The sequence below is a fragment of the Bacillus rossius genome (genome assembly GCF_032445375.1).
Source record: "Bacillus rossius redtenbacheri isolate Brsri chromosome 4 unlocalized genomic scaffold, Brsri_v3 Brsri_v3_scf4_2, whole genome shotgun sequence".
Lineage (NCBI taxonomy): Eukaryota > Metazoa > Arthropoda > Insecta > Phasmatodea > Bacillidae > Bacillus > Bacillus rossius.
The window spans coordinates 37632427-37645800 of NW_026962011.1; the positions used below are offsets into that span (position 1 = coordinate 37632427).

The 13374-nt window shown below is 35.4% G+C and overlaps 1 protein-coding gene across 1 annotated transcript in view; it reads right to left on the bottom strand.

Moving 5' to 3' along the window:
• The window catches only part of LOC134542210 (golgin subfamily A member 1-like), a 52942-nt gene that overhangs the window by 19226 nt on the left and 20342 nt on the right, over positions 1-13374 (bottom strand). The window contains exon 6 of the mRNA XM_063386286.1: positions 12085-12621. Within this exon, the coding sequence (XP_063242356.1) occupies positions 12085-12621 (537 nt within the window). The remainder of the gene's footprint in view (positions 1-12084; positions 12622-13374) is intronic.

Sequence of the window (13374 nt, forward strand, 5' to 3'; positions counted from 1 at the left end):
GGCATGAGCATGTGAATACTCAGCCTCCTCGCAGATACAGCCGTGAGTGAGTTATCATCGTGGCATACAGTAATATTACAAATTTCTTTCTCCGCCAAATTTTTTGGATGCATGCAGCATTATTTAGGAACTGTGAAAATCGAACATGTTTTCTTCAAACTTGAACTTTTCAAAAATACATTTTCATAAAAGTTACAAATTTCCAGCATAGATGTATTATGGTGGTGTCTAATTCATATACGACATGCTGGTGAACCCTCTCAAAGCTGCAATAAGGAAAAAAGGAGGGGGGATACTGTTTTGGAAGGGTTTGTTGTGTCAAAAATTAATAATAATAATAATAATAATAATAATAATTAACCACATATATAAACTGATCAGTAATTAAATTGGCTAAAAATAAGCATCCAATGGGTGTTCTTTATTTGTGTGAAAAATGTAATTATACTAACTTATTTTAAATAAAATGTTTGAACATCTGCAATAAAAAATAATAATAAACTGCGACAGTAAAAAAGATCTGTGCTTGTTAACCACATGCCAGAGCCCCTTAACTCTTTTAAATTTGTGCTTGTGTTTACGTTACTTGGAACACACGGTAACCTCCGAACGCCCACACGCCATTAGTACGACAGCTTAAAGATGCCGTGCACATCAGCACAATTTTTAAACCGTCTAGATTGCAAACTTCTGAGCAGAAAACTATAGGGTTCTTTGCTTCATGAGTTCAATGGTTGTCTCGCTTGGTGCGAACATGCCGACCCAACACTCTAACGGTGCTGCCATCTTCCCAGTCTTCAATGCAGCTACTTGTCTAGCTCTAGTTTCCTTAAATATTATCAAAAACATTTCTAGTTCATCCTGAGGTCTAACTCCAGAGGCAGACCGTTCATCAGCTCGCTAGGGACTGTCTGGCCTCGTGTGTAGATGTGGCTGCTACCCTAAACTACTACGTTCTTTGAATGATTCTTGCAATTCAGAAGATTGAGTAAAAACATTTTTACGGGCATACACCATTGCTGGTTTGCACTGTATATCATGGAGAAACCACCACAAGAGAATCGACTATAAAGATATATAGAAAAACAAGCCCAAACCAGCCGATGTCAAATGTTAAATGTATAGACAATACAGAGAATTCAGTGGAAGAAATCAGTTTGGAAAAATCATCACAACACAGACGAACACAGTGGGCTAACGAGACAGTTGGACAAGAACACAAAATACATACAAACAAACACCTTGGTTAACACAGCAACAAACAGATGAACCCAACGATGATACAAAACAGATATTCTGGACAACACAATGATGATGGCACACACAAAGTTTAGTCTCAGGAAGCCTACTGCATTATCCAAAGTTGTTGTTGTCTGTATTTCCTGTTCTTGTTACAACTGCCTTGTCATTGTCAGTACCATAATTTTTCAGGTTGGTTCCTTCTATGTAATTCTCTGTGCTGTTTATGCATTGAACATTTGAAATCTGCTGATTTTGACTAGTTTTTCTGGGTTTTTTGTAAACATCTTTTTAGTCCATTCTTGTGGTGTTTCTTTATCCCTTTATAACATACAGTGAAAACCATAAATAGTGTATGTCTATAAAAATTTCTACCGTAATCTGTTTCTGTGCCCGTAGGCTTTTAACTCTTTTCAGACCTAAGTAAAGACGTAACCATACTATCTAATCAGTGCTGAGTGGAACGATTGTGACTGTGTATGAACTGCAGTGTCAACTCAACCATGGGGTAGTGATGTCTCGAAAGTGGTGTGTTATATGTGAGAAAGCCCCATGTAATTTTATAGTCTTTTCACAGTGTACTCAACACTGAGAGCAGACCAGGTCTTTGTGCTAACACTACGATACAGAGCCTGGGTCTTGAGGCCACATGAGCCATGTTATGCCGTGAGCAAGAGCCTCCCAGCAAGTCTCACAGAATGGCAGCCAACATACCTCATACAGCAATCGTTACTCCCTCGTTAAAGCTCCGGCATATAGAGGAATAAATTAACACAACTTTACAGAAATTTTTATTTATTTGTAGTTATGTTTTGGTACTTGAACCTTATAGTATTTAAGTCCAATCAATGTTTATGGTAAAGAGCCAGAGATTTTGTGGAAAGAAAAATAACTAAGTTTCATAATATTTCACGTTTAATTTTTTTTTCTTTCAGTTGCCTGGTCATTGGCGATAGCGGATATTTATTTTCTTTTTTGTTATCACGAGAAAGTATTTCTTCTGTGATTATCCAGACTTTTTTCAGTTTTCTTTACTTCTAGCAACCCTGTAAATGTAATTTACTGCCGCTTTCTTTAGGCTACCCAAGTGATTAAGAGCCAAATACCATCTTGGTCCACAGTAATGTTGCCAGATTCAGACACTTACCAAAGGGAAAATTTTCAAAGCACAAGTTGCAGCAAACAAATTACGGGAATTTATTTTCTCTTCATATTTCCCTTTTTTTTTATTAAACACACTATTTCAATAGAAATTTTAGTTTTAAAATCCCAAAGTAGAAATTTACATGTTTTATAACAATATGGCTGACAGTAGATTTATAAATATGTAAATATAAAAGTACAATTGCTAAATCCACAGAAAGCAAATTAATTTATTGTAATACAATCACTCTAAGGTTTTGGTTAGTAAGAAATAAAATTAGCAGGTACATTAATTTATGTAGTCAAAAGAAATCCTACAATGAAACACGATTTTCCCAAACCAAATTGCTAGGTTTAATAATGATAAACACCAGCAACACTACACGAGCTACATATTTGCAAAGGAAGATGTGTTTGAAGGCAAATTTAGTACCCCAAAACCATTCACAAGTAATTGCTGTACTAGATTTATATTTATCTATAACCTATAAGCAACCCACAGCCTTCGAATTGTTGGCGGCAGAGCTTTTAGACAGTTCGCTACCAGATATATATATATATATATATATATATATATAAACACATACATACACACATATACATATATACGTACATACATATATATACATAGAGACACAAACATATATATACATAAAGACACACACACATAGAGAAACACAGAGAGACACACACAGACACATGTACACATGAACGCACATGCACAACAAAAACAAATAAACCACTAACAAAAATACTGTTTTTACACACACAAGATTTTTTTGCAACCAATAAATCATCACACATTTCCAGAAATGACACAGGCAAGAAATGCAGGGTTCCTGTCTGAGTGGGTCACAAGGCTGGAGAATATGGCACTACTTAAGGGGCCTCCCTAGTAAAAATGTTTAGCGCGGTGGGCCACTGGCCACGTGCTACTGCCAGTGGTTGGGCGTGGCGATATACCTGAGCCTGTCGCCTGCGCCGCGGTGGAGGGGGGAGAGGGCGTTTCAGCGAGGGGGGCGGAATAATGGGAGGGTTGTCATTGTGTGGAGTCCATTTACTACTTATACCTGCGTTATCTGCGAACAAGATCGTGGCAAGAAAGGTGACTGTTTTTCCCTTTCGCTACATTCAACCAAAATGATAATGTTCTCGCATTGCCTTGCTTGCTTTCTGACAGTGTTTATTAACTTGAAACATTAAATTAGTGTTGCGATCCAGTCCATGTCCATGAAATGCAAACAATCGTCAATTCTGTTTAAAACATTTATTTTTATTTTTTAATTATGTTCTACATAATTAAGAGATTTACATATATTACAAAAAATTGTCACCAAAAATTGATGCGTTAGCTTGTGTTTACAGAAAAAAAATTGTAAAAATTGTTATAATTAAAAAAAATTTACGACATTATACTTTAGAACTGACATTTGTGTGATGAATGGTTTTGCACGAACATTATGCTTTCATTCATAAAAGTCTTCCGCACCGCGACGAGAAATCACGTCCTACTAATAGATTGAGTAATAAAACTGGGAATAAAATGATGAAAATAATATTAAATATTTTTACTCTTAGACACAAATCAACTTTTGAAATCGCAATAACGACAAACAAATTTTTAACTTACTTCCTGAAGAAAAAGTGCATGTCAAACTCACTTTAAAATTCTGTAGAGAAAAAAATGTCAGGAACAAACAAGTGTTCCCACCAACGACACATCGTCATCTTTGTATTCTAGGATTCACGTCGTATTTAGTTACACTAAATATTACAGCATATTATTATTTTCTGGCACTTATTACATGTTTAGCATTTTATTTTTTTTAATATTTTTTAATGACTTTAACGTTGCATAATATGATGAATAAATATACACGAATGAACTGGAATCCCATTCCGAGACTGTTTACGAGCAGTGTAAATTACTTAGCTGTTGCAACAGCGGCCTACAGGTGGATTCAGACTGCAAGCTTATAGTCAGTCATGCTGAATCCACCTGAGTTCAGATTTTATCGAAGACAAGTGCGGGTGGTATGTAAGAACTCAGTGTGAACTGACTGTTGTGCTCAAGGTGTCAGTGAAATGTATAGCTGGAATCACGGGCGAAAATCTGTAGGATTCCCATGAGGCCCGCGCGATAACGTGAATATTTTGCAAATGCAAGCGGGCCCCCTCCGATGGGCTTTTTTATTTCAGGGAGGTTCGGGCCACCCTGAGATTCTCCCCTCCTCCCGGAATGTACACATGCAGCTGGAATTAATTTTTAGCCAAGTACGTCATTTGGTGCTGTATTTAGGCTGTCAAAGAAGATACGAAATATGGCTGCTTTGATAATTGACGATAACTCCTTTTTATTGTGAAATAGTACCCATCTACAACGAAATCCCTAAATATATCACCACTACTGTTGGGGATTTTCTATACAAACTATCAAAATAATTTTGGTTTCGTCACTGTCACTAGCTGTTATTTTATCATACGAAAACATATATGTTTTGTGTATTAATTTACGGTATTCATCTCTGTCAAAAAGAAATCTTTTTCGATAATAAAGTGTAAGCAAGGTAGAATATAAGACTAATTTTAAAATAAAAATTGAATAAAGTATTTTTTGCTTGCAGTAGTTCAAATTTTTGAATTAATTTAGTTGTTTGTTAAAAAAACCCTTCTAAAATCAAAGAAACTACCTACTTCCTAAATAGATAAATAGCGCTTTAAGAGTTCACACGCTTTTATTAATATTTAAACGCCAACATTTCAAATGTATGTTTCACATAATGATAAAATCTTATCTATTTTCATGGTTATGCCTAATGGAAATAATACACAATTCGTCATATATGTTTTTTATGCTTTTCATAACTACTCTACACATGAGCAAATTTCATTATACATAAAACTAAGGAACTCTGCATTACATTTTAAATCTGTGTACGACACTAACAGAAATTGAAGCATAAAATAACATTTTTATTTTTTAATTAATAAGTATTTCATCAACGTGAGCTATGCTTTCATCTCAATGAAGCCACGCTACATAGAGGAAGTGCACATGAATTCAGACATAACAACAGACCCTCCGGATCACAGAGTAAACGAATGAATGGAATTCATAGCATTACCAGGGTTTTAAGACATATTTTCGCTTCTACTCAATCGCAACATCTCACTTAGCATGTATAATGATATGGTTTCAGTAAACATAACATAAAACATATTCGCCCCATGTACAGTAGAGGAAACTAAAATGTTTGGAACACTGTAAACTAATTGTATTGTCATTTCTGTAGTCGCTCAAAGCGGCAAACTATGTATTATTGTTCAATAAAACGAAATATTAAAACAAAAAAAAAAAACAATAACATTACGTTCAGACAATTCGTTACGTGAAGTGAATGTAATAAAATACACAAGACAGTTTCTTCAAAATACACACACCATTACCAAAACACAATCCCATAAAAATCATATAATATTCCATGTCGACTTAAAATTATTATCTATTATTCACCATGATAATTTCTTGCGGGTAGCCAGCAGCAAATGGACACAATTTTTATTCATTTAAATTAACTTTGACCAAACTTGTAAAGCCTGGCATGAGCAAAGTAAGCTAATTCACAATTTTATTTTGCGTCACAATATTAAACATCAACTAGTAATGAATTAAGACTTTGCTTCACTTGGTAGAACATCGAATATAGTCATCTCCAGGTATTAAACTGAATTTTGAAAGAGGGACTCAAGTTTATGAACAAGTTGTTGACTTTCCTGATGATCCATCGACAGTTCGTAAACGGTCTCATCGTCGGGATGTCGAGCTTGGGACCTTTTTCCTCACCATAGACCCGTGGTCTGTTCTACCATTCGCACAGCTATCCCAACCTATACAAATAGCCGAGTGCTACTACTCCCGTTGCTTCTATCATGGAGCTCGCCCGCAGTCGTACTTCCTTATCCAGCCTGCGTAATACACGCGTCCTACCTGCTAGCCGCCAAGAACGCGTCCATTTGTGAAAAAGCCTCACCCGCTAACAAATACTAACTCATTAATTACAATATGCAAAACATAAAAACATTACATATGCGATAAAACAAAATTTGCTGCTGTCATAAGCCGAAGAAAAAGAATCAAGTTGAAATACCTATAACATAGACAGATAAATCTAAAATAGAGTTATCGATAGTAATGTTTTAATAAACAGAATAATGTATGTCATATTACACTAAATACGTGTTCTTACTAACAACCGAATTTAAAAATAATATAAATTACTTTCTTTTTCTTTTTCAACCATAACCGCATAGACGAAACAATACTTTTGATAAAACATTTTGTATAACTATACGACAGGACTAAAAGTACATTGTATGTAATAAGTATTTTCTTATAGGAACTAATGCTGCAGAATATACGAATATATTCAAATGCATATATTGTCGAATTTATTTGGCAATATGCATGTACAAAAGATAGAATTTGAAATGAATTATCTGTTTTTAACTACAAATATAATTTTATCATATCTCACTTTCATTCAAACTTCAGAGTGTCATTTTCAACAACAAAATAGCCACAACTTCACTTAAAAATATTTTAACTTGATACTTATATTGTATAACTTTTGATGAAATTAAATGTTAAGAGTTTCATTTAAGTTCGAAAGGAAACATAAATATAACGTTCAAAATAAATAACAAACGTTTTTTCTAGTTAGGAGTTCCGCGTCATGCAAATAAAGGAAAGTTAAACTTTTCAGTATACGGCTGCAATAATTATAGAGGTAAATGCTATTTATTCATTACTTTTAATTCCCGTTTGAAGAAGAATAAATCGAAAAGTGCTATACCGAAAGTATAAAGTTGAAGTTCAATATTGCTTGTCAAGTAAGTTCAAGATCAAAATAAAAAAGAAGAAAATTTGTTTTCTTGAATCTACTTTTTTCAGAAAAGTATACATACATACAATATTTTTTTAGTTAATTAATTTTTTCATGCGAAAAAATATTTAATTGTTAAAATCACGAGAATCACGTTTATGTATTCTAAAAGCTTATGTTAAAAATCGACTATATGCTATTCAATTTGCCCAAAAATTTTACTGCAATAGGAGAGCATTGCAAAAAACACAATTTAACTAATAGGTATTATCACAATAAGATATGTTCATAAACTATATTAAAGGGAAACAAATATTTATCATTTAATGATATGCAACTTTTTCCTTTGAGGTAAAAATTGAGGTATATTTAATGTAATAAGTAAATCCTCTCATAAAATTTACTGAAACTAATATTCTTCATTGTCCGTCATATTATGATCCCAAACAGTTTAAATCAACTGAAACATGAAATAAAATAGTAAGGTTAACCATGAGGTGTGAAAGAAATTAGAGATTGCTTTGTAAAAAGTGTTAAAAATTTCTCATGAAATATTGTGATTATTATGTTCGTACATAATGTAATAAACACATTCAATACATGAAATTCAACACATAGGTACTTTGTCTTGCAAGTTATTAAACATACCTATATTTTAAAAACACATGTGCGTATCTAAGTCGAATTGTTATGTAATACATGATGAACAATAACATTACCAACACAACTTCCCTTCCAAATAACTTTCACCCAAAGATAAGGCCGCGGACAAATTATACACACTGGTCGCACGAGGAGCTGAAATAAGTCTTATAAGAAAGCCGGCCGGAGTAATTCTTTTCAAGCCAAAGCTGAAAGTAATGGATGTTGTTTGTCTAAAGCAGGCAGTGAAATGCATTACAAGTTTACAGAATAGCCATATAAGATCTTTGACGCTTCTTATCCCGTCAGTGGACTGTACGCGAAGAACCAACTGCATCATGGCCCGCCGCCAGTTATATACTTGTAAACGATGGTTTGTATACTTATGTATGTTGCCGACATCGATAGGTATTATTTGGCAGCTCGATGTGGATTCATTCGAACACGTTTGCGCTAAACACGACATATTTTTACATAAGAGTGACATCGCGCACTGAAAAAAGTTGCAGGTCTGTAATGCAACAGTGATACAAATATTACATAGTTCGAATATTTTCTGGAGCACGACATTCACTTTGGGTAATGCTAAGCTACTTGATAGGTACACTTTACCCGCTTTAAAAGTGATAACTTAAAAAAAAGTGTACAGGGAAGCAGACTCTGCCATATGTTTATTGCTGTTGTATTTGTCAAAAACCTACTAAGTTCAATACGGCCTGTAAGTAGAACCCATGTTTTTTTACGACTTGTGTACAAGCTGTGGTTGTAAAGCGAATTTATATTCTTAGTTAACTAACGTCTATCCTAACAAATTTGGAATAAGGTTACCTTAATTTTTTTTCTAGAACGAAAATATCTGGAAATAAAAATCAAGGAAAAAAGCATGAAAGATTACGGAATTTTTTTTTTCAACAACAAATAATTTATGGTTTAACTGCTTTGTGTACTATATAAAAACATAACAAGCTTTCAAAATTTTACAATTTTTTTGATTATCTTTATAGTTATGTTTTGTTTTAACTCATAAATATTTAAGTTGATTGCCAACGTCACGAGTGTACAATAATTTATTTCACACCGCTCCGGGTTGCAGGTAAAGTAACAGGCGTGAAATTTGATCAGAAACGCGTTCTATTTATTCAGGCCCTTTAATTGGGCGTGACGTACCATGTGCCAAATATGTTATAATTATAAGTAGGTGAAGTATTAAACAAAAAGAACTTGAATGCAAAATAATGCATCTAACAAAAATAATTTGCAAGGTTCTTTCGTGGATGTTGTAATGTATGGGCAATATTTACTTAATTTTGGTTTTTGGATAAATTAATTATTGTGGTTAGTAAAATTTTAATAATTTTGTGTAATTGCTGCAAAAAATTTATTTCCTGCCCGTATTAATTAATCGAGCTGTAGAAATAAGTTTATATGAAAATTTACGTAATCTTCATTAAACATTGCCACTATTTATACTTTTTAACTTCAAAATGGTTTTTGAATTTCGTAATTAATAACGTACCATCCATAATTACATATGTGAGCGATCGGTCACTGACCTCATCTTCAATACTCCTCGTGACTCCTGCGCCAGGAGGAACATAATTATACTTCTGACTATACTTCTGACTAGCTTATTTAATATAGATCTTCCCTAGTTTTTATTTTTTATTTATCATTCCATGAACATTTTTAAAACAGAGAAGACCATCAGATATATATCTAACCAAAAAGCATAGAAAAATGACATTTAGTTTTCAAAATATGATTTTTCATTTAGTTTAATATACATTTTATATAAACCTGCATTTTTAAGTATGAAAACTATTGTAAATAGTTAACCATTTGGTTAATACCAGTATAAATTTTTCTTCAGCGTTGTAAGAAGTGTAAAATCATTTTGGAAAACTAAAATAATTTAAAAAAATATTGGGTAGTATAATAATTGTTTTTTGAATATTTATTAAAAATAGAAGGAAAACACTGAAGTGTATGTTCATGTTAAAAGTTAAATATAAATTTTGTCGAATTAGCTAGCGAGACTGTAAAGTCACCAATAAATAGTTTGTACGACAACTTTCAATGTGTTGATTGATCAGTTTCAATACTTTATTTCGTAATACATGATCTAGTATTGTAAGCTTTAGGATATTAGTAGTTTAAAAAAAAAGCGATGTTTTAGAGATACACGAATATACACACAGAGTAAGTCGAGCACATAGTACTGTGGCGAGGTACACTAAAAGCAATTCTGAGAATTTCTTTCGGTCAGGGGATTATCTTACCGTTGCGGTTGTGGGTTGTCTCCCTCTCACGCACGCACGCACACACAGGTAGCCTGCCTCACCTCCGGGCCAGGGTCCACCACCACGCTACCTGAGCGGTGGGCGGCGAGCTGGCTTCGCCGAGCGGCAGCACGAGACGGTGGAAAACTTTCAGGATTTGCAGAAATTGCGGAAACGAAATCTCGGAATTTAAAGCGATGACTATATGTTTTAAATACATGAATTTCTTCAGAAAAAAATTATCTTTTTGGCTAAACTTGTACTTTTTTTCTGTCATTATCCTAAGCAGTATAAAATGGCCCCAAAGTTGGACAAGTTGGTGATTTTTTATTTCATATTTTGATAGAAAAAAACAAAAATGTAAACGTATACAGACAATTCGTGTAGTATCTTCTCGTGGGTGAAAATTTTTCAGATTCGTAGTGTCGATCAATAAAGTCCCATCATTATTTAAAAAACATAGTGTTCCGCTAACTTCTGAAGCTACTAGGGAGGCCCCTTAAGGGATGCATTTCCCTAACCGATGAACAATCAAGTATGATACTTTGCTGGTACTTCCAGGAGCTCTACCAACTATTTATTGAGCTAAACAATTAACAACTAAAGCCTTTAAGATCCGAGGAACATATAAGCATTTCAGTCACAGCACCACTTAATGCGTCACTAAAAAGTTAAGAAGCATTCACTGGTTTGCTTCTCAAGTCACAATAAACACAACTTCCTTTGCAGTAGTAAATGCACAATGTAAAACAACGGTCAGGCAATATTAACTTTCAAAATCTGCATGGACACTAAGTCTAAATTACTCAAGTCTTCACACAAATTCAAAATATTTTTAGTACATACCAAACTAAAACATCTCCAAAAGCGAAGAAGTGAATATCAACCGTCAAGCTAGGTAATTGCAACAACACATGTAAGAAAATAAATAGCTGACTGAAAGAATACTACAATATAAATTATGTACTTGTACTTTAAAACCTCATTGCAAAGGAATAAACCTCTCACTTTCTATATGGGTTTAGAGAAGACCTCTACCAACTAAGCATACCTTGAAAATTATAAAACCAACTGTTTAAAAGGTTACCTCAACCATCTGTACAGTCACACTAAAAATTAGTCAGGGGAATTTTTTTTTTACTAAATATGAGCAAAGCAAAAGGAGGGACGAAGAGGAAGAAGTACGCAGACCTTGCATAACAAAAATCATTGTAATCACAATCCAACAGTATGCTTCATCCTGAATTTTTTTTTCCAGTAAGTTTGTACTGCAAAAACTTTGACACTGCTCATGAAACAAAAAGAATCAGAACTTGAATAAAAAAGGGTGACATTCAAATTTGATATTACACACACATAATAGATATTTGAGAAAGATTTATCAGACTTTAAACTTCACTAATTAAAAAAAAAACTAAAAAAGAACTAGTTCTGGGTGGATTCAGATTACGGAATCAGCTGATTCCACCAATTCTAATGGGATTGCACGATTCAGAACCCAATGGTTTTATAACTGAATCTGGTCAATTATTTTCCTGTAGCAAAAATTAAAAATTGTGAGCATCCTAATATTTTAATAAAACCATCAAAGTCAATTCACTGATATCTTCAAACAAAATCTGCATATTTTATCAATCTACCCAACACTAAAAAGTCCCCTTGTTCTTTAGTTAGTGTGTTGTTTTAGTTATTTCTGTTGCCACAAATGTTGCAAATAATTCATCTTGGTTTTAAATTTATTTGTTTCATGCACAAAATTTTTAAACATTATTCTTTGGTGTTATTTATAAGACTGTGGCTGCACTAGAGGAACAGTGACAGAAGCAGGGTAGGTGCCAGGGAAGCCACACGTCCATGCAGCGTGCCAACTACTAGAACGCCAGCTTCTGCCAACTCACGATCTGTCGCTGCAGCTCTTCCACCTCGCGATCATGCTCTGCCTTCACCTCCTTGAGCTCGTCAGCCAGCGCGTCCCTCTCCTCACGCGCCCGGGCCAGCGTCTCGTCCCGCTCGCGCACCGCCGACCGCCCGCGCTCCACTATCACCTCCAGCGCCTTGATGCGCTCCAACAGGGCGTCGCGCTCCTTCTCCGCGCGCCGACGCTCCACCCCCTCCTCCCCCGCCTGCCGGCACAGCCGCCCCACCTGCGTCTCCAGCGACGCGATCTTCTCGCTCCACGACGTCTTGATGTCGGAGAGGTGGAGGTGGGCCTCTTCCAGCCGGCGCTCCAGCAGCGTGCGCTCTCCGAGGAGAGCCTGCACGCGCTCGTCCACCGTCAGCTCTGCGCCCAGGCTTGCGCAGTCTGCGTTCGTGCGCTGCTCCAGCAGCGCCACGCGGTCCTGCAGGTGCCGCACTTCCTCCTCGCTCTGCGCGAGCTTGCTGGCCAGCTGGCTGCGCTCCCGGTCCGACGAGTGCCGCAGGGACTCCATGTCGTCCTGCGGGAACACCACCTTCAGTGTCCACGTGCTTCGACAACACCCACGCCTTCACTACCATGTGCTACGTATAGTTATAGAAAACTAAAAAAAAGCTATAAAAGCGCATTACGAAAGAACATACCTGCAACGCAAGGCTGCGCAATCCTTCACCGCAAAAGTACGTCTTCACAAAAACACAAACACAGACTCCAGCGGGTTCCAGCAGTGACATCCATTTAAAACAAAGTGGTTCTCGTGCACACAACGAAAGCTAGTGGATTTTGTGGCACACCAAAGAAATATAATCCTGTTTGCACCTACGACTTATTATGCGTGCTCGAAAAACTATGAACTATAAGAAAACAAACACAATTATAGTTTCTAGCAAATCAGTGATGTAATGCCAGACACACACACGTGAGAAGAAAAGCTACCTACAGTGGTTGTGTGTACAGTGTCTGCACATGTCTGCATCTGCACCCAGCATTTCAAAAGCAAACCAGAACCAAATAACTCTTTGCATTGCATTCCGTTCATGCAGGTGCCCAAGCAAAACCCAAATGTATAAATTTCAACTATCCAATAACAAGCAAGTTTTCCAAATACATACACATACCGTACTTAACTTAGAGCCAAGATTATAACTACTCTTTTCGATTTCCTTAACATTAGGAAATACAGTATAAACTATAGTGTTAATTTTTCTTACTACAATATGCAACCAAAAACACATATTGCTGAATATTCCATATTAAAGAATTTAAAACAATA